Source organism: Poecilia reticulata, chromosome 22, assembly GCF_904066995.2.
Source record: "Poecilia reticulata chromosome 22, P_reticulata-male-v2, whole genome shotgun sequence".
NCBI classification, from domain to species: Eukaryota; Metazoa; Chordata; class Actinopteri; order Cyprinodontiformes; family Poeciliidae; genus Poecilia; species Poecilia reticulata.
Window position 1 is genome coordinate 234,617 of NC_088851.1, and position 25,728 is coordinate 260,344.

General features: G+C 39.0%; 1 protein-coding gene and 1 long non-coding RNA gene across 4 annotated transcripts in view; one reads left to right on the forward strand and one right to left on the reverse strand.

Annotated features, from left to right (window-relative positions):
• The window catches only part of LOC103458066 (uncharacterized), a 243,167-nt gene that overhangs the window by 110,396 nt on the left and 107,043 nt on the right, over positions 1–25,728 (reverse strand). For both annotated transcript variants that reach the window (XM_081603523.1, XM_081603524.1), the window contains exons 17-25: positions 16,195–16,288; positions 15,920–16,119; positions 14,040–14,204; positions 12,181–12,321; positions 11,971–12,072; positions 11,656–11,835; positions 11,407–11,565; positions 8,060–11,326; positions 7,290–7,424 (exon numbers count right to left, since the gene is read on the reverse strand). In XM_081603523.1, the coding sequence (XP_081459649.1) occupies positions 7,290–7,424; positions 8,060–11,326; positions 11,407–11,565; positions 11,656–11,835; positions 11,971–12,072; positions 12,181–12,321; positions 14,040–14,204; positions 15,920–16,119; positions 16,195–16,288 (4,443 nt within the window). The remainder of the gene's footprint in view (positions 1–7,289; positions 7,425–8,059; positions 11,327–11,406; positions 11,566–11,655; positions 11,836–11,970; positions 12,073–12,180; positions 12,322–14,039; positions 14,205–15,919; positions 16,120–16,194; positions 16,289–25,728) is intronic.
• On the forward strand, positions 4,782–5,286 carry LOC145550076 (uncharacterized). Of its 2 annotated transcripts, none has more exons than XR_014085921.1 (3): positions 4,782–4,897; positions 4,976–5,089; positions 5,175–5,286. It is a non-coding gene; the product is annotated as an uncharacterized LOC145550076 (long non-coding RNA). The 2 variants fall into 2 exon arrangements; XR_014085922.1 differs by having other exon boundaries at positions 4,983–5,089.

A 25,728-nucleotide genomic window follows, 5' to 3' on the forward strand; every position in this document is an offset into this window, starting at 1 on the left:
CATCTCTTTTTTTGTTTGCGTCTTTTCTTTGTTTGCTGCGCGTTTGCATCTGTCGACCACCGTAGTATTTTAACGATTCTGTATTTTAGTTCTGCTGGGGTCCATATGGTTATGTGTATTTGTTATAAGTTGCATTGTGATCACTGTTATGTGTAGAGTGTTATGGGGTTCCCCTATCTGACTCTGCTGACTTCCACTCACATGTGATGGACCTGTCATGTGGGCGAAAGGATCAGGGGAGTGGGATCTGACAACACCGGAAGAGCGGAGAGTTCAGTGTATGTTAGCAGTGAAGCTATTCAGTTGAGTTTAACGATTTGTTAGAGGCGCAGCTGCATCCTAAGGAATAGCAGCTCGCTCTTATTTCTAATAAATCCTGTTGGCGGTACTACATCTGCGGTGTGTTGGCGTCATTACAGTATTTAACATTTTAAAAGGTAATTACAGGATTGAAAAGGTAAATTTCCAGTAAAATACTGGTATCTACAGACACCAGCTTTTTTTTAACCGTTTTTCTGAAAGAACGGTGAAAAAAACAAAACTGGTGTCTGTATGTACCAGCATTTTTTTTTATCGTTCTTTCAAAAAAATGGTAGATTACCGTTCATTCGAAAGAACGGTAAACTACTGGCAGCTACAGACGCCAGTATTTTACCGTTCTTTTAAAAAATGGTAAACTACTGGCAGCTACAGACGCCAGTATTTTACAGTTCTTTTGAAAAAACGGTAAACTACTGGCAGCTATAGACGCCAGAAGTTTACCGTTATTTCGAAAAAACGGTAAACTACTGGCAGCTACAGACGCCAGTATTTTACCGTTTTTTAAAAAAACGTTAAACTACTGGGAGCTGCAAACGTCAGTATTTTACCGTTCTTTTAAAAAACGGTAAACTACTGGCAGCTACAGACGCCAGTATTTTACCGTTCTTTCGAAAAAACGGTAAACTACTGGCAGCTATAGACGCCAGAACTTTACCGTTATTTCACAGTATCCGTACCATACTCACATTGACGGTAATCTGCTGTCAGGATTGATTACGGTACAGCTACTGTGCACAATAAACTTCTGGCGTCTATAGCTGCCAGTATGTTACTGTAAATTTACAAGATTATTTCTTAGAGTGTGGCTGATCAGTAAACATCAAAGACACGAAAGGGGGACCACAAAAACCTAACTGAAACTAACATAAGAAAACCCCATTCCCCTCTCTTGATGCTGAGTTGTAGTATGAACCAATCTGTGATCTGGGAAGGTTTGCTCCACCCCTTCTCCATCTCTTAGTTCCATTGAAGGACTGGAGCAGCTGGCACTGAGGTAACTCAAAACAATCATTTGATTGATACCCTGTAATGACTATATGTATGCTTACAATTGATTCCTTCCGTCTACTGACAAAATCATGGCTGATGTTAAAAAGAGCAGCATTCCCATGGAATGGACTCAACTATGGTTGAGTCCATTCCATGGGAATGCTGCTGTAAAAAAAAGTCAGTAAATTAACGGTAAAAAACGGTAAAAGATCAACAGTTTTTGACCGTCATATCCAAAAACATGTAATTACCGTAGAAACTACATGGAACTACCGTGGAAACTACATGGAACTACCGTAAGTTGAAACTGCAAAGAAAGTCCGTAAATTTACGGTAACAAACGGTAAAAGACCAACAGTTACTGACCGTCATACCCGAAAACATTTCATTACCGTAGAAATTACATGGACTACCGTAAGTCAAAACTGCAAAAAAAGTCAGTAAATTTACGGTAAGAAAATTGTGAAATACCAACGGTTACTGACCGTAATATCCAAAACATTTTGTTACCGTAGAAAATACATGGAATTACAGTAAGTCGACACTGCAAAAAAAAAATCCGCAAATCTATGGTAAAAAAATGGTAAAATACCAACAGAAACTGACTGTAATATCCAAAGCATTATATTACCGTAGAAAATACATGGAATTATCATAATTAAATAAACATATATCTTAAGTAATTTTGACAGTCATGAATGTAGAAAATACAGACATATATTGTAGCCAAAATTTAAAATGTTGCTGATATTTAATTTCTACAATGTAAAATCGTAAACGAGACTGCAAAAGTAATTTTTACAAAGAACAGAATGCTGGTGTGATATTTTGGTTTCTTTTTCAATAATGCCTTTAATACACCAAACTGAAATCTCAACAGTGGACCAGGCATCAATCTGGCAACCCACCGATTGCAAAGCAAACTCCTACAGCCAACGCCACCATCATTTTTGAGAGTGTTTGTTTAAATGATGCATTTAAGATTCATTTTATGCCGACCATAGATTTCTTATACATTAAGAGAACTGTATGTTAGCCCCACTTGCTTTGATGAAACTGAAGTTGGTTTCCAATTGCTGCTTCCAATTTGGGAAATGGCTAAAGGGCAATTCCACCTAATTTTTCACTACCATCAGCGTCTTTAATTTACTCTAGCTAAAAAAACTACAAAACCTATACTCTTCAAATCTGGGCTAGATTATTCTCAACTCATATCAGAATATTTAAAACCAAGTGTGGGATTTGTGAAACATTTATCTGATTTGTGAAACTTCAATAAATAACAATTCTAGTGTTATCCAAAATCATAAAAGTTGTGAACTATCTTAAGTTTAATTTAAGATAGATTTATGACTATCTAGAGTCTAGATAGTTTTTCATTTTGTTATTGTGATAAATAGCAGGGTTTACAGTAAATGGATAATGTTATTTGTCATGTAAACAAATAATTATCTAGTTTGTATTGCTGCTTGATCCTTCAGCATCAACAGCAAGATTCTTTTAACTCTGTTACTGTAGTTGAGTGTGGCTCAGAACACTGGTGTCCTGAACTCAACACAGTAAAGTCACAGTGCGCTAGCTAAGGCTGCTAACTAGCAGGTGCTAGCTCAGGGTGCTGAGAGCCCAGTAGGCCTGGTCCTTATCAGGATGCGGCTGCTGTCTTTGAAATCAAGCTTCTGCTATTTTTGCGCGTTCAGGAGGAGAAGAAACATTTCTGCATCACAGGTGAGCTCCTTTCACAGTTTTAACTGAAGTTAGATTACTTTAACCAACTGATAAAGAAATGTGTCATTTCTGAGCCATGCCGTTTATGTACATGCACTGCAGCTAGATATTTTTACTATATGGAACATTTAATTTTCTCAGATGCATCACCTCCATGAATGTTTCTGTAGGAACGACTGCATAGATTATATTTCTGGTCTACTTTAGACTGCATGTGCTTAAAGTTATTGTTAATGGCAGAAGCAACTTTTTCCAAGTTTGGTTCAGTAATTAATTTGAATTACTTTGAGTGTGACATGTTCATGCATGCAAGTTAAATCTGTGAAGAACACGTTAGTTTTTGTTTCAATACTTTGGTAATACTTGGAAGCATAAAGCTTGGCATCAGACCTAATATTTAATATTTTCCTTTGACCTCTTAACTCTCACCCCCAAAATACTTGCACTAAAGTCACTGGGTCCATGACAGTTGAAGGATTTTAAGATAAGAGAATTTAAATATTAATATTTTACAGTTTTTTTCAGTTTGGGTGCATTTCTCAGAACAGAATTGAAATTCTTAAAGCTACCTGTTCAATCTTCAAATTACTGTGTCACTTCTGCACATCAAAAAATTAGTTTCTCATTCCTTTTGCAAGTTTTGCTTTTGTACCTCATGTAGCTGATTATGTGCACTTCTCTGCTTTTCCCACGTTGTAATTTGCTTTAATCATGTTGATCAAAATATGTTAAACGTGTCTGTTGAATTCTCAACTTCCAAAACAGCATAAGTTCATTGTGTAAGTCTTAACATGCAAAAGTCTTAAAGTTGTCATAATGTCAATCATATTTTAATTAATTTATAATTGGTTCTTTTCTAAATCTGTCCTGAATTGGTAAATTGCTCCCAAGTGAGTCCTGAGTTTCTCTAACAGGTCAATGTATGAACCATTAGCTCATCCAACGATCAACCAGTTTTCTGAAACAGATTGAAGGTGCATCTTGTGAACCATCAGTTGGCAACAATATGGTCTATATGGCCAGAACACAACACAATGTTACATTTCTGAGAACTGATGAACAAGTATCTGGACAGAGTGAACAGCCAGAGAGAAGAAGAGGAGTGAGGCTGAGGAGGAAACAGTTGGGAGGGAAGAAGAAGAGTCAGAAGAGGCTGAGGACATCTGCCAGTTTCCATCAGTCCAACATCAGGATATGGCTGCAACCCACAACATGATGCTGATAGAGGTTCTCCCACCCTACTGTTCATTCCTTAACCCCACTGAGAAACCTTTGTCAGCATGACGATGGAAATTAAAATGTAATATAATTTCTACAGCACTGTACAGTTTTCCATGAGGAGATTGACCTGTGGTTCCTTTTCTACTTTTCTTGTTCTCTGCATTTTTGTCTTTTTCTTTCTGAATCACCATGGCATGGTCCATCAATAAATTACAACAAAAGCGTAAATATGAATTTTGTAGTCTCTTCCCATGATTAATCAATTTGACTGTCTTATCTGTACATAGAGAAACTATAACTTATTATTTTGAGTCACTTATATGCACTTATATGTTAACTGACAGAATTTTGAGAGCTGAACTAAGGATTTTTCAAGCAAACAAATGCTATTTTTGCTGTTTCTACAAATTGTTTTGAGAAATGCGCTTACCGTTTTGTAAATGCCAACAATGACTTGAGAAATGCACCAAAAGTGACTGAGAAAAACTAACATAGCATAAATCGTCTCAGGTGTATCCATTTGTTTACCTGTATGAAAAGTGTACACATTTACAGCTTTGTTTCTGCTAGCTTGCAGGAATTGTAACTTACATAAATGGTTGAAGACAACTTATTGGCCTTCATGAGACTCAGATAAATGGTGATTATCTATTTCATAAATTGCCTAAAACAGTTATATTTGTTTTTATTTATGTTTTTTGTTTGTGCACTTTGTCAGGTTGCAGAGAGGATCACACCTGTCGACAACAAACAAAGGTTTAAGAACTACTGAATTTTCAGTCAGAAATGATCACACCGCCTGGTTGAAGTCTCCATATGCAAGTCAACAAAGGTGAAACAAACATTTAAGCGAATGGTGCATTTATATGATGTTCATGTAGTGCATCTTTCTACCTTTTGTTTTGTTTGTTTTCCAGCAGAGAGGAAACACCTGATTGACAACATGTGAGTCTCAATCTCAATCTGTGACTGGGAAGACTACAACCATCCTGAGCAAAGTCTGAACTCAGTGACTTGTGACTCTCAACCCAGAACAAGAATACTTTTATCACCGGTTTTTCTTCTACAATAGGTTATGTCTTATGGACACATGCTGTTTTTTTGTTTTTGTTTTGTTTTCCAGATCTCAGTAATACCGTGAGGAAACTGGACAGAAAATAGAATTGGTTCTATTTTTAACTGAATTTTTAAATAGAAATTGTTTCTTTAAATGGATTACTCATAATCTGTATTTCTTTTTTATTTGAATTTATTTTCTTTATAACTTTCTGTATAAAAATGCTGACAAGTTACACTTACTTGTGTGTTGTACTATAATTTTTATGGTAAAATTCTGGTAAGAACAGTGACCAGTAATTTACCATAAGGTTTTTGGGTTTTTAAAAATAAAATGTCAATATATCATACAGTCTGGCCGTGTTTTTCACTTATGTTATTAAAAAACGGTAAAATTCGGCATTTCCAAAATACGGTAAAATACTGGCAGTTTTGGTTGCCAGAATTTTACCGTATTTTAAAAATGGTAAAATACTGCATTTTAAAAATACGGTAAAATACTGGCAGTTTTGGTTGCCAGAATTTTACCGTATTTTAAGAATACGGTAAAATACTACATTTCCAAAATACGTAAAAAAAAACTGGCAGTTTTGGTTGCCAGTATTTTACCGTATTTTGAAAACACGGTAAAAAAAAAACTGGCAGTTTTGGTTGCCAGAATTTTACCGTATAAAGACGGTAAAATTCTGGCAACCACAGCTGCCAGTTTTTTACCGTAAATTGAGGCCGTTTGTTTTTTACAGTGTACTCACCAAAATCCTCACTGATTTTACTGATTTTGGTGATTTGAACGAGGTGTGAAAGAAAGCAGATAGACTAAGCTCCGTAGTCATTGAAAATTGTTAATGGACTGAACGTATATAGCAGTGGTCCCCAACCTTTTTATTACCGCGGACCGGTCAAGACTTGGACAATTTTGCTGCGGCCTGGGGGGGCGGGAGGCGGTGTTGGTGTTCCTGCTAAAGCCTGAATGTACCCAATTTGGGTTGTCTGAATGACATGTGGCAGGAGCAAGGGCGGATCTACTGAGGTGGCAGGGGGTGGAAGTTGCCACCCCAACTGAGAGCCTTGCCACCTCTGTTGCCACCCCATAGATATTTTTCTAGATCCACCCTCGGCAGGAAGAATCTGAAATCGAACTTACAACCTTCCGATCACAAGATGACAAGATACCCACAGAGCCGCAATCACCCCAAATAAAATAAATATCACTGTTACTATTTTGGTTTATAGGTGTTATAAAAAGATAAAATCACAACACTGTTACAGTTTCAGTTAATTTGGGCTAAAAAGGTTAGCAAAAGACATTTTTAAGCAACTGAATCATACAAAAATTTAAATAAAATTAATTAAAAACTGGGCTGCACAGTGGGGCAGTTGGTAGAGCTGTTGCCTTGCAGCAAGAAGGTTCTGGGTTCGATTCCCGGCCTGGGGTCTTTCTGCATGGAGTTTGCATGTCCTCCCTGTGCATGCGTGGGTTTTCTCCGGGTACTCCGGTTTCCTCCCACAGTCCAAAAACATGACTGTCAGGTTAATTGGCCTCTCTAAAAAATTGCCCCTAGGTGTGAGTGTGTGGGTGCATGGTTGTTTGTCCTGTGTGTCTCTGTGTTGCCCTGCGACAGACTGGCGACCTGTCCAGGGTGACCCCGCCTCTCGCCCGGAACGTTAGCTGGAGATGGGCACCAGCAACCCTCCCGACCCCACTGAGGGACAAGGGTGAAAGAAAATGGATGGATGGATAATTAAAAACCAGAAACACAAATGCAAGGTTGGCTAATACCCTGGCAGTCTTAACATATGGGGACATTTGGACGCCACAAACTTTTGCTCTGTGCAAGGTCCGACAAAGTCGCACTGGCCCTTTGTGCGTTTTTGAGGGTTTTTTTGGAACTGATGGTCTCCTCGGTGTGACAGTCTCCTCTGTGGGAGGGTTAAAATCACAATGAAGAGTATGAGCAATTCTTGTTATAACCTACCTCCCACTGTGACTGGACAGACTGAGTGAAGAATTCCATCAATTTGAGTTGAGACTGAGTACAGAAAGCCTCCATTCCCTTGGCTGCTCTCAGGAATTCCGCAAGTAACTCTGGGTCAAGACTCTGCAGAGCCTCCTTAGGAAAAATGTAGGAAAGTCTCATCAGTGAAAACCAGCAGATGCTTTTATGCTGATTAAAGAGGTAAACCCAATAAATGTGGTATAACCATACTTTGACAAGCCTTGGTTGAAAAATTCCCTCTTTTTTACAAATCAGAACATACCTTTTACCTGGTTGTGCACTTTTAAACCTCTCTTCAAGTGTAAAAGAAATGTACAGAGTTTACAGAGTTTCTACATAGCCAATGTGTATGCGTGAAAGAAAAATGTATGCATAATGTGTTTGGGACTGGCATATGTCATATTTTAGCAGTGTATATGCACAATTTTTGTATTTTGTGTATGCATGTGAGAGAAAAATGGTATATGTGTGTGACATTTTAGTGCAATTTTAATATTTTGTGTGTGTGTATGAGTTTTTAGTAGTGTGTGAGATGAAACATAGTTTTTGTCCTAAACTGCCACTCATATGAATATATTAGCCAACAAGTATGGCATTTCTAGCTGACTTTGCAGCATTAATATTGCACACACTGAAAAGATCAAAATATTTTTTAATACAGGGAGACAAAGCAGTATATTCTCACTAAAAATAATCTGTGTGTTTATATATTACCTATATGCTGTATTATGCAAATAAAATCTATTCACCTCTTTTACTGATGCTTGCTCAACTGTCAGGTGCTTGTCGTTGAAGACAGAGATGGCTTCCATAATGTGTGCTTGCAGGCAATGCTTGGCCTCCTCGAAGTGATTCCTGGCCAGAGCCTGGGCCTTCACGTAGGCCTCTGTGAAGGCCTGGGAAGGTGCTTGATCTAGAGAGGATGGTTTAGTGAAGAGATCCAGAGATTCCACATGAATCTGAGAAGTGAGTGCTGACACTGGTTGACTTGTCTGAGGGGACAATTGAACCCTGGACTGTGCTGAATTTTGGGCCTTGGTCAACTTTGGTGACTGAATATTCTGCTGGGTTTGTATTGGAGATTGGATTTTAGGCTTGAGTATTAGTGATGATTGCACCTTAAGTTCAGTCACTGATTGAACACTGTGTTGAATCTGTGACTGAGCTGTTGGTTGTGATGAAGTTCTTGTCACCACATTGGACTGCTGTGTATATTCTACATCAGGATTTTGTGGGGACAGAACCACAGACCTTTTTTGCACCTGATGTTCAACTACAGGTTCTATGGCAGACACAACACCAGGTGCAGGTAGTGATCGAACCTTGGCCTGTGATGATGCCACTGTTTCTAATGTGATCGGTGTCTGCTCCTTCTTGCTTTGCGAAGTTTCTGCATTGAGTATTGTTGTTGCTGTAGCAATTAGTGGTATAGGGTCACGTATGGGTTTTGTCTTTAATTGGGCTGATGATTGTCCCTTTGACTGAACTGACAATTCAAACAGAGTTGCCTGATCCAACTCTGCCTGGCCCAGAGGTTTGGGCTGGGGAGGTGTCACAATTTTTATTTCAATCACTGGGTGCGACAGGACCTGGAAGTGTGTGGATTGGGGAGGGAGCTGCTGAAAGAGAGGATTAGGCGTTGGCTGATTATTCTTAGCAGGAAGTTTACTTTGTAGCTGTGTCTGGGTGTGTGTTTGGGACTGGCCTTGAAGATTGTGTACTTGGTTCTGTGTAGAGAACTGTGACTGAGCTTGGTCTGGTGGTGATGGTGGTAGAGGTATTTGAGTTTGAATCTGAGGTTGAGAGTGATGTTGCTTTTGGAGAAGGACTTGACTCTGGGAACTTATTTGGGGATGGGTTTGAGTCCAGGCTTGAGTATTTCTCTGGGGACTAATTTGAGGCTGAGTACCGGATAGATCCACTACATACGCATGGGAGCTGATCTGAGTTCCTTGCTGTGGCCACTGTGGCAAAATATGAGCTGCTGAATATCCCCAAGAATGTGAACCTTGAGCAATTTGCTGGGAATACCTTTGTGAAACTGGGTGCTTTTGTTGGGAAATTGCTTGATTTTGTAGTTCTTGGTATTTTGCCCACTGCTGAGCTGAAAACCGAGGCTTAGGATAAATCTCAGGGCAAAGGAAAGGTTGAGTTGTAGCTTGAAGATGCTGAACAGACATTTGGGTTGAGGGTCTAACTTGTGGCCATGCCTGCAGTTGGCATGGAGAATAAAAACCTTGGTGAAAGGCTGGTGACTGACTGAGAGTTGTGGGATCTGAAGCTGAATGATCTTGAAAACAGACTACATGTTGGGCCTCATGACAAATTGGTGGCTGAGCCATTGGCTGAGTAATATTCTGAGCCTGGTCAATAGAAAAAGTATCAGTTTGAACATTTACTCTTTGCTGAGGTTGGGATTGAACCTGGATAATTGACTTGGAAATGGCTTGAGGAGATGTGGGAACTTGATCTCCCAAATTTGCTGGGATTTGAGGTTGGCACACTGAATGAGCGAAAAGCTGTGATTTGTTCAACTGGGGTTGAGGGAGAGATTGAGTCATACTTTGCTGCCCTTGGGTTTCAGGCCTGTCAGTTGTTAGTGGCTTAGGAGAAGGGGGTCTAACAGGAGCCCAAGATTGTAAATGACTACAAAGCTGAATGTGGGATGGCACGGGAAGCTGGATAAAACCTGGTGGAGGTGCCTGATTAGGGGACGTGGGTCTGATTGTAGTCCCTGCAGGGATATGCAAGGGACGTTGAGGTCCACAAAGGACACTTGTTTGAAAGTGATTGCGGGATTGTGGAAGTAATTGTTTCTGTGACTGACTGATTCTGGTTTGGGACATGGTTGTTGGTGGTTGTGGACTATCTACACAAGAATAAACCAAACTTCTGGACTGGATTTGAACCTGGGGTACAGACTGAAGATTAACCTGTACATTTGGTTCTGACTGATTTATGACATGTGATTTTGTATAAGACTGGATCTGAGATTTATTGTTGGTGCCCGAATCAGGTTCTATCTGTCTAACAGGTGGGTGTGGTTGTTTTTTATAGTCTTGAGACAGCTTTTTTTGTTGCTGCCCTTCCCTTGCAGACTGGTATTGTTTTTTTTGTTGTTGTGTTTGCCTAGTCACTTTCACTTGGGATTCAGGGGGTGTCTTACCAGTTAACGTGTGTTGCGAAACATACATTAACGGAGCAGAACTTTTTGTTTCTCTTTTTAACTGTGATTTGATCTGTCTCATTTGAAGAGGATCATATGTAGAATCTTGTTTTTGAGAAGCAGCTGGACTTTTCTTTTCTGAACGGGTTGCTTTTTGAAGCCATGGACGGTTCTTGATGGCCTGAGCCTTTCTGCTCTGAAGTTCTTGTGAACTCAGAGATTTTTTCTTTGGAGCTGGTTGCTGATATAAAATCTCCTTAGCTGTCTGTTTAAAAAGTGTTTCTTCTTTTACAATTGGGAGTGTGTGCTGTTTCACTTGAAACTGGCAAATTGTTCCAAGACCGTCTTGTTCCTCTTGCTTATCCTGACATGGTCGTGGTTGTTCTAGATTCACCTCTTGCTCTTTGTTATCTTCTAGTTTTTGCTCTGGTTCATATTTAAATGGCTGCTGTTTTTCTTGCTCATGTTTTTTGCTAAGGTCCTGTTGTTGTGGTTGCTGCTGAGGTATCCGACTAGTATCTTGAATTGTCTGTTGTTTTTGTGCATTGGCATCTTGGCAAGTCTGAGTTTGGCTCTCTATCTGTATTACAACTTGTGCATAGGTATTTGGCATTGATGGAGACGTTATCTTTTCTGCTCTGAATTCTTGTACAACTATCTTTGGCACAGAGACTTCACTGTGATTTGAAATGTCATTTGTCTCTGACTGATGAGTTGGCATCCTTGTCTCTGACAGCTTCAAGTGTTGAGGCATTATTTTAGCCTGAATAAAAATTTTTGATGGAGGACTAGCTTCTGGGGGGCTTTTGTTCCTTCTTGTACCGAGACTACTGAGCAAACCAATAGCTTCCTGGAATTGAACACATACATTAGGAAAACATCTGTTTTGTAGCCTGTAAGTCAATGTACATTTGTGGAAAAACAACTGGCCTGGGACTGGGCAACAGCATTTTGAACTCGCTTCTGCATTGCAGAGGCATAAAGGTACTGGATAGGTGTAGTTTTCTGAATAGTCATAAATATGACCTGCAGGTCTTGCTCCTCTGTGACCACCTGGCCCTCCAGCTGTAGACCTCGGGAAATGACGACCTGCAAATGCAAATGTTGCATAATAAGCATAAGTTTTTCTCAAAAAAGACCTTAAGGTAGAATACATTTTTGTTCCATGGGGCATCATACCCTAGCTCTTGGGTCCTGGCCCTGTAGTTTTTGTTGTTGATCTCTGGCTCTCAGCACCTCATACAGCTCCCTGGCCTCCATTTCCCAGAGTAGAAGTTCAGCCAGTCTTGTGTCCAACCCAGACACACTATGCTGGAGCTCTGCACAAACTTGTTCAGCTTCAAATAAGGTTTGCATCACCTGATGCAAAAATAATTAAGGACAGTGTTATCTTAACATATTTGTATTTGTCATATGTAATATTTATGAAAGAAAACTGCGAAAAATAAACATAGAAAATATCAAAAAGACAAATGCAAGTATACTCATTCTTACTTCAGGTATAGCATGTCTAAGTTTCTGAAGCTGATCCAGTGGACTTTCTGCAGATGGCTCAAGAGTCCCAAGATTTACTTCTTTTATCTTCCTTAGTGTGAACTAATGGTGTGGGAAATACATTTTAGTTGAGGACATGTTGTTAGAAAATGAAAAGAAAGCAAATGAACATTTTCTGCAATGTACGGGTGATGTCTCTGTTGGTGTGACCTGTAAGTGATTCCTGTGCACTCTCAAAGGACCTGCCATTACTTCTAGAGGCTCTTTAAGAATCAGAGTAGCCTGTCTTATCAAATATTGGAGATCCTGAGAGTTGGTTGGCAAATCTGCAGTGGGCGCTTTTGTGTACTCCTGAGGAGAGAGAGTGTGTGAGAGAGCAAACAGACAGACAGACAGATAGACAGATAGAAACTTTCCTGTAGGGAAATTGAAATTTCTGTCCTACGCATCACTCTTAGGTATAGTTAAATCCATGTTAGTCCTGGAAATAAAACTGTTGAGGGCTGCAGAAGTCTTAAAACATGCCGTCTTGCTTGAGAAGATCCAGATAATTTTTTTCCCTGTAACATTGCCAGTACAGATCTTGATGTAACATAGAACTTTGTCAATCCTGCAGCTGCAGAGAGCCATCGTCAGGTCAGCTTGTGATGATTCTCATCGTGGTACGTTCAGATTTTCTCAGGGGGGTATATGCAGGAATCAAAAACAGTGACGTGGTCAGACTGCATCAGATGACTATCCTGTTTGGCTCTATAAGTCAGTTTGATGTTAGAGTAGACCTGTAGAGTAGACTCCAGCTTCTTCCTGTGCTTGCTGTCTTTCTTCCTTGCTGTCTCTAATCTTGAGTTTCAGCTGGTTCTGTATACTCCTCAACTCCCTGACTTGTTCCCTAAAGGCTCTTTTTTTTCCTCGATTAGTAGTTCCTTTAGTTCAGGGTTTATTATTTGGGAAGCATTTCACTGTTCTAGTAGGGACAACGCTGTCCACACAAAAGTTTATGTATTTGGTCACATACTCAGTCATGGCACCGATGTCATCTCCATCTCCCTGGCAAATAGCACTCCAATCAGTTGCTTCAAAACAACCATGTAGGGCCTCTTCTGCTTCCTGTGACCACTTCCTAACAGCCATCTTCCTAATAGGTAATCTCTTCACAAGGGGTGTGTATCCAGAGCAGAGAAAAACAAGATTATGATCCCTTTTCCATGGAGGAGGTCATGGTTTGGAGACATACGCATCCTTGACTTTAGCGTAAAGCAAATCTAAAGCCTTCTTTTCTCGAGTGAAGCAGCTGACAAACTCGTGAAACGCTGGCAGTGTAGAAGAGAGTGAGGCATGATTAAAATCACCAGATATTGCATTAGGACAAATGCATTAGGATGTTTTGTCTGTATCTTAGCAACTATGGAACTGATGTTATCACATGCATTATCAGCAACAGCTGAGGGTGGAATATTAACAGCTACCAAAATAACACTGGTGAACTCTCTTCGTAAATACTGACAGAAGCGACAACATGAGCAGGCAAGGTGGGTTGAGTGTCTTGCCCAGGGATGCAAACAATGAGGACAATCCACTGATTGCAGGGCGAACTCATACTGCCCCGCCACCCTCAAAATACACAGTATCCAAAATAAGAAACAGTTATCCAAAAATTCCTGACTTTCATTCCAGAAAAGCAGGAATGAAGTTTTGAAAAAGAAAAAATCTCAATGAAAGTACAACATACTTTTTATACTGCCACCGTGAGTGGCACAATTCAACAGTCATTTGTAAGTTAAAAACAACATGTGAATCTAGAACGGGGTGGGCAACTCCAGGCCTGGAGGGCCAGTCTCCTGCAACTTTTAGATGTGTCTCTACTTCAACACACTTGAGTCAAATAATGAGGTTGTTAGCAGGACTCTGGAGAACCTGACTGCATTTAGGAGGTGATTCAACTGTTGGATTCAAGTGGGTTGGACCAGGGAGACGTCTAAGAGCTGCAGGACACTGGCCCTCAAGGACCAGGATTGCCCACCCCTGATATAGAACATTACAAATCACATTTTGTTTCTTGGATGACTTACCAAAGTGTTTTCTTTGACACACTCTGCCCAGTGCTTGTTGAGTTTCCATAGCTCTTCTGCCAGACCCCTACTGGTCTGAGGGTCTGTTGACTCCATCAGGAAATTAGCCACCTCATTCAAATGGGCGTGCCTAGAGCCCCACTCCCTCATGGACTCAGATGTTACCTGTAGAAAACCATGCAGCAGCAGAGATGAGAAATACTCTACCAGTAGAAAGGAAAGTGTACCACTGGTCATGTCAAAGTTGTGTGTCCAGCTGCTGGTAAGATTATAAGCAACTGTAAACTCTGTTCTTATGTGATCTAACAGATTTGTTTTCCAAGTAACAGATTCTTTTTTTTTTTTACTACTTAGGTCTAAAATGCTTATAAAATTGTAATGATATGCATGCATTTTAGAAAAAAACCCATCAAATTTGTTTGAGATAATTATTTACATAATGTTCTATTGTTTGAAATAAGGAATGTGTAAAACATGCATCACAATTTCCAGACTACTGAGTGCACCTGAAAATAAATCACACCAACTAACAATAAGAATCTTTATTGTCATTATAGAACCACAGCAGTACTGTTACATGGATTATGACGAAATTGGTGAAAAATAGTACGACAGGGTAGTGATGGGTAGATGAGGCCACATGAAGCGTTTCAACCCATAGCAAAACTGTGGGTCGAAACTCTGTCGATACTGTGTCACTGAATACCGACACCTGCTAGACAATCCCTACAGGCAACGTAGTTGACAGATTAATTTGATAACCTAGTCTATGCAATAAGATTTAAGTCATTGTATTTTATTGTATATTATATATTCATATCTTCAGTTAAATTTTAAATATATTTGATATTCTTAGTGTTACATGCCTGCCAGGCTGTTTGTGTATTTCTTTCCCCTCCCCCTTCTTTTGTTTGTCTCTTCACAGGCCACCTGTCCAAAGTCCGGTAGGAATTTGCCTAGCAATTGGTGGCTCACCAGTTCGATTCCTGGACTACATTTGAGATTTCAGTTTGATATTAAAAAGGCATTATTAATAATTTTTTTTAAAAACCAAAATATCACACCAGCATTCTAATCTTTGTAAAAGTCTGGTTTACGGTTTTACGTCATAGATAATATTAGAGAAACTTGTAATTTTGGCCGATTCGTACCATTAATGTTAGGGTAATTAACTACTGGAAATATTACAATATTTTTCAAAGAATTTTACAATTAGATTTTTACAATAGATTTTTGTGTTTTCTACATTTCATGACTGTTAAAATTACTTGAAATATACGTTTATTGAGTTATGGTAATTCCATGCATTTTCTATGATAATAAAATGCTTTTTATATTACAGTCAGTAACTGTAGGTATTTTACAATTTTTATTTTACCAAAAATTTGCTGAGTTTTTTTGCAGTGTTGACTTACGGTAATTCCACATATATGGTAATAAAATGTTTCGGATATTACGGTCAGGAACTGTTGGTATTTTTTATCATAAATTTACTGAGTTTTTTTTTTTACAGTGTAGATACATATGGATTTCTACTGCTACATCTGTGCAGGTGCTGATTAACTTAGCCATTAACTTAAAGCCAGCGTCAGTGAACAAACTTCAGGCTGTAAACAGTTTTCAGCTCAGTTGGTCAGTAACCAGCCGATCAGAAACTAAAATATCTGACCTGTTTTCAGTCAGAACCCAAAGCACAGTGCTACCAAATTGCGCTAATGATACTTTATTAGTGGATGCAGTTGTAGCATGAAGAAGAAATTGAACACAAAATTCTTGTCAGTGCATCCTAATCTAAGATCTAATATTCACTTCAAGTAAGAGTCATTTGGTTTGAACTGATACCATCATATAATTCCAAACTAGATGTTTGAGTGTATTACCATTAATGTTCTGCCTTGATTGTGCATTGCAGAGCTCTGTTCAAGCCAAGCCTGAAGGGAACTCAAACAGTCAATGTATGAGTCCCAGGCAGACAGAATCCGGCCCATCAGAATCTTGGCAGATGACACCTCCTCCAAAACAACAACAGTGTTCTCCTCAAGTTGCTTCACCTGCTGAATCACGTGGTGATAATCTGAAGCTGAGAAGTAAAGATCAACAGAGATTAAATACTTCCAGGAAAAATGCTATGTTCCACCCATTAGTTCTTACTTACTGAGAGCAGATTTGCTTGAATATTTCTCAGAAATCTGCTTTAGTTTGCGAAGTGCAGCTTCAAGCAAAGAGGGGAGTTCCTGTTTGTTTATTTCCTGTGATCATCAAAACGGGTTAGGGTTATAAATCTAGTCTAGCATCAAGTCTTATTCACACAAAATACACATATAAACACAATTTCAAGTTTTTAATAAACATTAGTTACATACGGTGGCCCTGAGGTACATACCACTTCAACAAATTGAAAAACACAACAGCATTAAAAAAACGGAAGAGGTATATCCAAGCGGGAGACCTGAGAAATCGCTGATTGGACAACACTGCTTTTTGCTTTTGAACCGGAAGTTATCGCTTAAATAAGTACGTTGCTGCGATACGCCATTTTGAAAGTGGGGAATCGGCTAATACAAGTAAATGGACTGAACTTCATAAAGCGCAGTTCTCCAAAGTATTTTAAGTCAATGAAAGTCACTGACACATTCTCTCTCACACACTATGATTAGTAATCAAAAAACTTGCGGAAACCCCCCCCACTGAACACAATGTTTGAAACTTTTTTATATAATTATTTAATTGTTTTGGGGCACAATGTTTACATTTGATGCAACTAATTCTGATCATTTTTATAGAGGCTTTGATGAACACACACACAATGAAAATATTAATTCCATGATTCATTGTGCATTCCTTCATATCTTCCATTTCTTCAAGCTATGAAGAAAAAAAAAACGTAACTTCATTTAAATTTTTTTGGCATTTTTATTGTAAAAACAAACTTTGATAAATTAGCAATTATCAAACTTTAGCTACGTATTTTTTTACTTCAATAAAATATTTATTACAGTGTAATATTTTAACTCTCAGGTACAGCAGTGTGAAAAAAATGTAACAGACTAAATTATTTTTATTTCTTTACATCTCTTAATACCCTAATACTTCAGATTGAGATAGTTCACTTAAAATACACAAAAAGTGAAAGTGTACATTACATTACAAATTTATTTATACTCCACTGGCAACACAGAATAGGCAGGTGTTCAGTCTGCTGGTTCTTCTGAGACATATGGGTAGCCACAGGTTAAAGTGAAGGATAAAATGATCTGACAGTTCTTTCTGTCAGATCAGTGGTCCCCAAACTGTGGCCCGCGGGCCGGATCCAATTTTTTTCATATATTTCATATATTGTATTTTTCCGGTTTATATGTGGATTTTTTTTCAACCACCATGGGGCTCTTTAGCAGGAAGTGTGTCCTGTAAACTGTGGGTGTTTTGTTTTGCATGGTGCATTGCTGCCATCTGTGGACTTTTAGGGTACTGCTTGACTTTTATGTTATTTAATCAGTACGGTTGTTTGCTAACAGTAGAGCAGATGAACACACGTTTGTTATGAAAGCCGCATTCCAGGTCGAATTCTTCGAAGCAATGCCTGTAAGTAGCAGCTTATACTTCAAAACGAGCCTTTATGTTAACATATGAGGAATTCATATGTTAAAGTTACTTTCCCTCAATGGAATATATACTAGTCAGTCCCAGTGACCGTTTCACTAACGTTTTTTGCCCATGTGCTTTCTGGGTAAAAATCAATCGAGAAGTGCGCACCCCCCACACCCCGCTGAACAGTTTCGACCTTCAACCCCCCCCCTCCCGTCAACAATTTCCGGCAGCGCAGGTGATAAACGTGTAACACTTTTTCTGTTACAAACTGACTCCGGCCCCCCACCAGAGAAGGGAAAAGTTATGTGGCCGTCACAGGAAAAAGTTTGGGGACCACTGTGTCAGAATGAATACATTCCCGATTCATTCACATTCAGAAAGAACATATCTTCAGCAAATCGGGGCATCTTGTAACATCTAAACACAGACATTGTGGACAGGGCCGTGCAGAGCCCACTAAAGGGGCAGGTGCTCAAAAAAAAAAGGGCACATCTAACTGCATTCTAGGACAGAATATTAACAAAGCCTCTCAGCTTTCAGTTTAATAAACAATGACAATTAACAAAATTGAGAGATATACAATCAAAGCTAAGGAAAATCTCTATATAAAGCATACAACTATGCATATGTAAGATATTGTATTAGTAATTTCTTTCTGCAGGTCTATTTTGTTATAAGGAAGTATTGCCATATTCAAACCCGCAATTTAGCAGGACATGTAAATCAGAGCTAGACCACCAGACATATTTTGTCTTTACAGAATTACACTATTAAAAATATAAACAAAGGCACAATGCAGCTTTATAGTGTACTGTAAATCTATATAAAAAAAGAGCTGCCTGTTTGCTACACTTGCAGTGGAGATGAAGACGGTCCATTCAGGAAAGCAGAGCTGCATCAAACTTTAACGTGGAACTGCAGAAAAACGAAAAAAACAAAATCAAAAATTTAATTGTTAATGCATGTCACCATGAGAAAAACCTACTGAGTTTTGCTTTAAAAACTTTTTTTCTCACATGACGTCGTGGGCTGGGCCCAAAATCGCAACAAAATATTTATGTGTGCAAATAAAAGTTTATTTTTGGCAAATAACTTAAGTTCACAAGACAAAAATGAGTTAATTTAGAAAAAAGTTATTTAAACAAAACATTTTGTTTTTAAAAAGAAATTACAATTCCAAAAATTTTGATTACAATTTAATTTTACTTAACTGAGGTTCAAAAAAAATTTCATTAAATAATTGGGGGAAAAAAAACAAATAAAACTTCATACTCTGCGAACCAGACCCTAAACGTACTTAAAGTCTGGGTTGAGATTTTCCCCCCTTCATTAATAACACTTTTATTACATACATCTATCATGATAATTCAGGGTGAGTTATTTTTAATTCTAAATGAATATCCTTGTTGGTCTTTTATTGAAGTGCTATTCTCCTTCAAGATATATTTACCTAACGCCGGAATAATTGCCATGTACATTATGCAGCAAAGGAAATTAGAAGACATATTTCCATTATGGAGATGATTGGTTTTGGACGGGTGATGTGCCCCTATTGCATAAGCGATACTGAAGAATGACTGCTATCAATAAAGATGCAGGCAACAAGCCTTTTAGTTATCTAGCTTTGCTAGCAAAGTCATTAGCTATCAGCTAGCTAATAGCACAACAACAACAACAGCCTAATGTCTGTATGATAAAAATACGGAATCGATAGATAAGAACAGTTTTTCCTCACCTGGTTGTCTCCTTCCGCTCAATAGTTCTTCAGAGAAAGGCAGACGCAGAGGCCTGTCAGTGTCTGTTGTATTTCATTACCTTTCTGCTTAAACCGCGACTCCGAGCTGAAGCAGAAACGATACTTCAACGTTTTCCGTCATCTGACAAGCAGCAAGTCTACTCCACTTTATTCACCAAAAATGTGTTTTTTTAATTCACCAAAAACTGTTCTGTAATCTGGAACGTTCGCTACGTTGAGCTCCAGTTATCCGAGTTATCCGCCTTATCTCACTGCGCGAGAGGGAATTGCGTCCTGCGTCACAGGCAAAAGGTCAAAAGGTAACAAGTTGACCGGGGGGCTTATTATGTTGTACAAAAAAAACAAACAACAAAAAACAAATAATTTTAGTACATGTTATTATGTGTCAGAAGAGGGCTTAGAAAATAATACCAAAAAATAAAAAAAAATAAAAAAAATTGACCAAAAGGGCACTTGGGGGCAAGGAGCAAAAGGGGCAGGTGCTCAAGCACCCCCAACCCCCCATCTGCATGTGCCTGATTGTGGAGATGAAACAGAAGTCGGAAAAAGAACAGCTTCAGCTCTGATCTTGATTGTCCTGTGTCGAGGTTACTCGAGGTCATCCCATTTCCCCATGAGTAATTTTACTGTAAAATTAATCATAAAGTAACATCTAGACTAGCGGTTCTCAACGTGGGCGGTACCGCCCCCCAGGGGGTGTTCAGAGGATGGCAGGGGGCGCTGGCGGACATTTTTACAAAAGGGGGGCGCTGGGATGCCTTTGGGGGGCGTTTGGTCGAAGGTAAACTTTACACCTTAAATTCACAACAATGCCAGTTTAGACTTTAAGCAACTTTGTAAAACTGTATTGTGTAGCATTAAATCATGCTTGGCTGCAATGGTATCGATGGCAGCTCTTCTTCTATTCAGTGTTTGGTAGCTTCTGTTAGCTTCTTGGCGCAGCTCCGTTCTCCTGCTACTGGTAGCTAAAATCACGATACCCTCACTGTGTATCCCTCTTAAAAATGAACCCATTAAAATAAAGAAATCAAGAAATCCCTCCATGGGTGATACCACAAAAGAGAGCCTTCATTAGCGTTAACACCGGTGCTGTAAGTGGTCCGGTATGAAACGGGGGTGAAAGAACCACGGTACCACAGCACTTTTAAATTTCAATAATCAAAATACCAAAATTGTTTCCGTTGTTTTAAAAGGTTTATGCCTTTTCCCCATCGATACGCTTCCCGACCGCCCTGCACCTTAGAGGCTTAAAAGAAAAGACGCGCACATTGCACAAAACTCTGAAACAGGAGAAGCGGGATATAAAACGGAGCGACGAACTAGATGTGAATTATGGCATAAAAACAGAGAATCCGACGCTGAACAGTGAAAAATCAACACATGATGTGAAACACATGACGATTAGGCGGAGCAGCAGGTAATGAATGACGATTACTGATGGAGAATAGTGTCAATAAACGAAACTAAAGGAAAGAAACTAAAGTGGACATAGCAATAAACCAAGAGAGGATAATGCCAATCAAATGAAACTAAATGGAAATCAATGAAGAACAAAATGAAAGAATAAACTAAGAAACTAAAGTAAATACAGAGGAATAAACTGGTATGGCAAGACGTTTTGAGAAATAATTAATACAGAGACTGTATGGCAAGAATAAAGAGACACTATTTCCAGATAAAAGGTAAAATAATATTGTTCAAATGTCATGGGTTTGTTGAGACCACATCTAATACTGAGAATAAATATATCTTACAGACCATAACAGTAAAGAACTGATCACTTATTTATGTTTTTAATTAGATTTGATATATTTATTTCTTCAATATTATTTTTCATGTCAGTGTTAATGTCATGAGGCTGATGACTCCATGACACTTTCAATTTGACTCATTAGAACTTGACTAAGAACCAGATTGACTCTTTGTAATTTCTGTCCAGTAAAACTATTAATCTATAATCAATAGACAGGTCTATATAAAGATATAATCCATGTTTCTGTCTCATATTTGTATGGCATTAAAAGGACCTGCAACTTTTATTTTTCCACTGAAAGCTCTGGTTTGCACAATAAATGCCATGTGGGTGAAATTTTATGAATGATACTCTGATGTCCCATTCTCCTGAAGGCAGCATAGAGCTGCAACACCAGAAACTGACAAACACTAAAGAGAAGAAGAGCTATGATTAATGTAGTTACAGTTCTATCGCGCTGCCGCTGCTTTACCTCAGCGGAATTGCGCGCACCTCCTTTCACTCAAACTGGACACAGGCTGACCTGTATGGATATTTACATAATATCCATATGAGGAATTATGATCCTTTGGAGAACTCTAGGTAAGAGTTTAAAACCCGCCGCATTAGCTCTGGTTGCACAGCTCCATGTGAACCGCAGGAATAAGTTGTAGCAAATTCAGAGGTGCGCGTTGTGGAGTGGTGAGAATGATTTATCTTTGTGAACGAACAATTATATGCGGCGTTTACATCTCAACGCGCTGCCCAGCGTGTGGCTCTCTGTCTGTCTTCCCTGTAAAGTTTATGGTCCTGGTTGGCAGGAGTGTTTGAGGATAACGAGCAGCGCTGACCTCATCATGCAGGTTCAGCCTGGTGAGGAGCTTTTGCACCCTCCGGTCTGTAACGCATCACGCTGATTTTATATTATTTTATTATTATTTTTATTATTATTTTTCTGGTTACACGACACATCAAACCATATCAAATGCGTTGCCTACTTAGAGTTAATGTGTGCAGCCGCACGAAGATCTGAGAAACTCGTCCCGTAAACTCGACCAATCAACACAGTTTCTGTGACGCTTATTAAAAACTCAACAGAAACGAAATGAAAGAGCTACTAAAGACCCATTAGCAGCATTGAATTAAATCTCCCGTTTGTTGCGCATCTCTGCGCAGTGCAGCAGATTACCACATCATGCAGGGCCTGTAGTATATAAAGCGGATCTATTTACTTCAGCGGAAGTAAATCAAACGAAAGATGAAAGCATATCTGAGTGTATGGCCGAACTGCGCAAACTCTCGCAGCACTGTGATTTTAAAACGGGACTTGACGATTCTTTGAGAGATCGATTGGTCTGTGGCATGCATTGTACAAGCACACAAAAAAGGCTACTGTCCGAAAAAGTACTAGATTTGAAGAAAGCACTCGGAACTAGCTATCTCAATGGAAACAGCAGCTAAGGGTGCATCGGAGCTACAAAAGAAAAGTTTAGAAAACGAAGTGCATCAAATGTCCTTGAATGGGAAAAAGCAAAAATGCTACAGGTGTGGTAAATCCTCACACAATGCAAACGACTGCTGGTTCCGAGAAAAGACATGTAGGAAATGCCACAAACAAGGCCACATAGAAAGAGCATGCAAATCAGACCAAACCAATGCCCAAAAAGGAAAATCTGGAAAGAACAATGCTTTTAAACCTAAATCAAAGGCCAAAGCAAATGAAATGCACAAAGTTACAGAACATTCTGACAACACAACAGCAGTGAGGACTGTGAAGTCGAATCAGAAAAGAAAAAAAAATGATGGAAAAAAAAAAGAAAAAAAAAGCCATGCGCTTCCACGCGGACCTAAAAGAGGGACAGACAAGAAAAAAAAAAGAAAATGCAAGTGAGAGCCGCCAAACAAAGAGGACAGGAGTTTGCGGACTTTTGAATCACAGATCCTATCCAACCTGTGTACAACTGGATGATCTTTTGATGAGCAGAGAGGCAGCCGGTAAGAAATAAACTGTGTTGATATGAAATCGGACCGCAAAAGTGTCTAAATTCGTTTGGCCGATCGGATCATTAGTGACAGCGAACTGAAATGGTGGATTGCGGCGGTGACACTTGCCGTTCATTGATGGACTTTTATGATTAAGTTGTTTGTTGTGTTGATGAAATGGATTTGGTACCAAGTTCAACTGTTAATTAATTTATCATCAACTTCAAAAAATAATTTAAAGCTAAATGTATAATAAATATTTATTATTAATGTTGAGAAGTTATGTTTGTATGTTAAGAAATGTATGAAATGTAAATATAAATATTAACTTGAAATGCACTTTAAAGTTAAGTTTAAAGTTAACATAAGTTTAGTTACTTGTGTATTTAATTTTGATTACTTTGTTGCTTGGTATTTACCTATATAATTTGCCATTTCTTTTGTAATTGAGTGAAATTAATTTACACAGATTAGTAATTATTATTTTTTGGGTTTGTTTAAAGGTTTTTACCTGAATCCTCTGGATCAACGGTGAACATGTCTATACACTGAAATAAATGGAAGTAAAAGCAAGACAAGCTGTTTGATCCTTCGAGTAAATCCCTGTCATTAAGAGTCTGCGTGGGGTCATCCATTCCTTTTCAAGTGGGGAAGTTACACAGTTTAAAAAAGAACTTGACAAGGACGATGACCTGTCATGCTTAGAGCTGCATAGCATAACCAAAGAAGACAGAAACATAATATGGGTCACGACTACAGTGTCTGGAGTGACACTAAAGTTGGAACTGGACACAGGTTCAGCTTTGTCAGTGATCTCCGAAACCGATTATGACAGGCTGTTGTCCCACTTACCACTGCAAAAGACATCAGTGATGTTAAAAACCTACACAGGTGAAAAAGTGTCACCAAAGGGGAAACTTAAAGTGGATGTGGTCTATGGTGACCAAAAACACAAGCTAGACCTCTATGTATTGAAAACCACAGGCCCAGCGTTACTAGGGTGTGAATGGCTGAGAAAAATTCAGCTTGACTGGCATGCAATAAAAGCCCTGAATATCTCAACAGGCCTCAAGAGCTCTACCAATAGGCCTAAGCAAAGATTGTCACAGTTATTGGAGGCTAATGCACACGTGTTTGAGAACACGTGTGATCACTTCCAAAACCTGAGCAAAATACTCACCAGGCTGAATGAGTATGGCCTACGAGCAAAGAGAGAGAAATGTGAGTTTTTCAAAAGTGAAATCTCATACTGCGGACATGTCATTGACAAGCACGGCTTGCACAAGTCACAAGAGAAAATTGAGGCAGTGCTGAAAGCACCTAAACCTGAAAATGTGTCGCACCTAAACCTGAAAATGTGTCACAACTCAGATCATATCTGGGTCTCGTCAACTATAACCACAAGTTTCTGCCAAACCTTGCCTCAGTGCTCTATCCACTAAATGCGCTGCTACAGACAGGAGTGGAATGGCATTGGTCAGAAAAATGTGAAAAGGCATTCACAGAAACAAAGAGACTAATAACATCTGACGAGCTACTTGCCCACTATGATCCATCCAGACCCATCCGTCTAGCATGTGACGCGTCCCCATATGGCATCGGCGCAGTCCTGTCGCACACAATGGATAATGGACTTGAACGCCCAATTGCATTTGCTTCAAGGTCTCTGTCAAGTGCCGAACGCAATTATGCACAGATAGACAGGGAGGCCCTTAGCCTAGTATGGGGCATCAAAAAGTTCCACCATTACCTCTATGGCCGAAGGTTTACCTTAGTGACTGATCATCAGCCCCTAGTATCAATATTCAATCCACGAAAAGGAGTCCCAGTGATGTCAGCTGCGCGACTACAGCGATGGTCCCTGTTCTTAGGAGCACACTCGTACGACATTGAGTTCAAGGGGACTAAACAACATTGCAATGCTGATGGTTTGTAGATAATACATATATCTTATCTAACAATTGTATATTGTTAGAACACAATATACAATAGCTTGGGCTTCAGGCTCAACCTGTGCACAACACCTGGAGAAGTCGGTTCTGGTATGTAGTTGTCAACATTTGTCATGTTTGACATGAAAATATTTACATTGTTAATCCAGAGTCATTGATTCTAGATGGATTTTTTAAAATTGTTTAAATGAAGTCAAGAAAAAGAGAAGATGTTTTTTATAAGCACGCAACTTCTGCTTTTGGTGGATGTTTAGAATGTGTTATTTTAATTCTGTATCATTTAAAATACGACATAGTCAAATCAGTTTATATATTTAAAAAAAAGAAAACTAAGTCAATTCAGTCCAGTCATACATACATTTAAATTGATCCCAACTATAAAACAGTGCAATCACGTGTTTTCTATCCGAAGAAACTCAGTAAATTCCAAAAAATTACAGATTTGGAGGATTTCCTGCTCCATTTAGCAGCAGTAAATGACTGCTTGTGAGAAATTCTTGAAAAGTCAATGTCAGTGTTTTCAGTTGTATGTTTCAAAAGCATGAAGGAAAATTCCCTTTTAACATGAAGAAACCTATCAGAACCTCACTCAGTGTGAAAGACCATTTGCCACGACTGATTGGAGATTTGACAATAAAGAGTTAATACAAAAAGCAGGAGCACTGAACCAGGATTATT